At 69.9% G+C, this 2720-nt stretch overlaps 1 protein-coding gene across 1 annotated transcript; it reads left to right on the top strand.

Moving 5' to 3' along the window:
* Positions 1-1346: 1346 nt before the first annotated feature.
* Positions 1347-2222, top strand: OLIG2 (oligodendrocyte transcription factor 2; the record flags this gene model as incomplete). Its single annotated transcript, XM_084270907.1, has 1 exon — positions 1347-2222. One exon carries the CDS (start codon positions 1347-1349, stop codon positions 2220-2222), a length of 876 nt encoding a protein of 291 aa, XP_084127033.1.
* Positions 2223-2720: the final 498 nt, after the last annotated feature.

The following is a 2720-nucleotide window of genomic DNA, read 5'->3' on the forward strand; positions in this document are numbered from 1 at the left end:
ATACATATTTAACGGATGGTTGAGGCTTGCCGGGCCAGCTGGGAAACACACGGGTGTAAAAATAATGCAACAAAGGCAAAGGGGCCGGGGGGGATTTACCCCGGTGGGAGGAAGCCCCAGCCCTGTTGCACGGAGCCGCCGGGGCGAAGGGGCTCGCCAGGCACGGGCGGCGGCATTTCCGAAAGTCAGCTTTTTGTTAACGTCGGTTTTTTTTGTTCAAGTCCTTTTTTTTTGTTGGTTTTTTTTCCTTTTTAAATTTCTTTCTCTCTCTCCCGTCTCCTCCTCCGGTCTCGCTGGAGGGTTGTCTGGGGGGAGATTTTAGTAGCCGCTCCGGCTTCTTCTCGCTGTCGCTGCGGCGCCGGAGCCGGAGGGTCCCCGCCCGGCGGCCTCGGCGGGGAAATCCGCTCGCGGTGAACGGGGCGGCCGAAATCACTTTTTTCACCCCCTTCGCCTCTCTTTGCAGCACGGAACGGATAATGACCGGGCTGGAGGCAGGAGGAGGCACCCGCCGGAGGAAGCGCGCCGGCCGCCCGGTGCGTGTGGCGGGACCGGGGCTTGAGAGCATCCCGGCGGGGCGGGACGGGGCACGGGGAAACACCGACGTGCCGGCGGGAGCCGGGCAGCGCGGCCTCCCCGAGGGCGTTGCGGCGGCGGAGCCAGCGGCTGTTTGGTCCCGTCCCCGTCCCGTCCCGCCCCCCCAACAGCTGTTCCCTGCGCTGTCATTGTTGCATTTTATTATGGATTTGACAAAAGTCCCTCCCCCCCCCACCGCGCGCCCCCGCCGGGCTCCCCGCGCCGCTGCCGGCCGTCGCCCCCCCACTACCCCCCCGCCCGCCCCATCGAGCCGGACCGGCCCCGGTGACATCAGCCGCCCCCCCCGGCCGCCGCCGCCGATTGGCGCAGCCCCCCTCCCGCCCGGTGACATCGTTCCTCCCCGGCGCGGCTATAAAGCCGCCGCCGCCGCCGCCGCAAGGTGCGCGCTGCTGCCGTGCTCGCCCGTCACGGCGCGCCGCTCCCCACGGCCGCCCCGCGCACGGTAAGTGCTCCCCGCGCCCGCGCACCCCGGCGCGCCATCCCCCGAGCCCCCGGCCCGGCGGAGAGGCGCGGAGGGAGGGACGGGACGGGACGGAACGGGACGGGACGGGAGGAGAGAGGAGGGAAGGGGAGGGGCCCCCTAGGGCCGCCCCGGGGAGCGGCGGCGGAGCGGACCCGCCGACCTGGCCGGGCGGGCGGGCGGGCGGCGGCGCCCCGCCAAGTTTCCCCGGTTGCTGACCGGGGGCCGCCTGCGGACTCTCTTCCCTCCCCGCAGGCAGCTCGGTGCGCGCCGCCGTCCCGCCCGCCGGGCCATGGACTCGGACGCCAGCCTGGTCTCCAGCCGCCCGTCCTCCCCGGAGCCCGATGACCTCTTCCTCACGACCAGGAATAAAGGAAGCGGCGGGGGCTTCACGGGCGGCACCGTGTCCAGCTCCACGCAGAGCGACTCCCCGCCGGAGCTGAGCGCCGAGCTGCGCAGCGCCATGAGCGCTGCGGGGGTGGTGGTGGTGGACAAACTGGGCTTCAAGTCCTCGTCGTCGTCCTCCTCCTCGTCCTCCTCGTCCTCCTCCAAGAAGGACAAGAAGCAGATGACGGAGCCGGAGCTGCAGCAGCTGCGGCTGAAGATCAACAGCCGGGAGCGCAAGCGGATGCACGACCTGAACATCGCCATGGACGGGCTGCGGGAGGTGATGCCCTATGCCCACGGCCCGTCGGTGCGCAAGCTCTCCAAGATCGCCACGCTCCTCCTGGCGCGCAACTACATCCTCATGCTCACCAACTCCCTGGAGGAGATGAAGCGCCTGGTCAGCGAGATCTACGGCGGGCACCACGCCGGCTTCCACCCCGCCGCCTGCCCCGGAGGCATGGGCGCCCACTCTGCCCCGCTGCCCGGCCACCCGGGCCACCCGGCCTCGCACCCCGTCCACCACCCCATCCTGCCCCCCGCCGCCGTCTCCAGCGCCTCCTTGCCCGGCTCCGGCCTCTCGGCCGTCAGCTCCATCCGGCCCCCCCACGGGCTCCTCAAGTCGCCCTCGGCCGCCGCCGCCGCCCCGCTGGGCAGCGGCTTCCAGCACTGGGGGGGGATGCCCTGCCCCTGCAGCATGTGCCAGGTGTCGGCCCCGCCGCACCACCACGTCTCCGGCATGGGCACGGCCAGCCTCCCCAGATTAACCACCGACACCAAATGAGCCCCTCGGCAGGGCCGCCCCGCCGCGCCCCGCGCCGCCCCGGCACCTCCAGGACCTACAAACGCGCCCCCCACCCCAACACCCTCGGCGGCAGCGGGTCGTGTGTACCTACTCCCCACCCCCCCCCCCACCCTCCCCGCTCCCGGGGCCGTCGGAGGGACGGCGGGAGGGGACGGAGCCCGGCCCGGGATCTGCTCTGCTCCCCAAACGGCGGGGAAAACCCACCCCGGCACAAGTAAACGCCCGCGCATCTTCTTTCTTTTTAATTTACGTTGTTGTCGATAACTTCGCTAGGAGGGGAAAATAGTCCTAGGATCGTCGCAAACGGAGGAACCAAAACTGCAGAGGGGGGTTTGCTCGTTTGTTTGTTTGTTTGTTTGTTCCCCCACCCTCCCCGCACCCTCCTCCCCGCTCCTCCCGGTTTCGTTTCTACACGTAGAGCCTTTGGAGCCGTTTCTGGGTCACATCCCGCCCCGGATAGGCCATCCCCGGAACGAC

The sequence above is a fragment of the Gallinula chloropus genome (assembly GCF_964237585.1).
Source record: "Gallinula chloropus genome assembly, chromosome: 1".
Classification (NCBI taxonomy): domain Eukaryota; kingdom Metazoa; phylum Chordata; class Aves; order Gruiformes; family Rallidae; genus Gallinula; species Gallinula chloropus.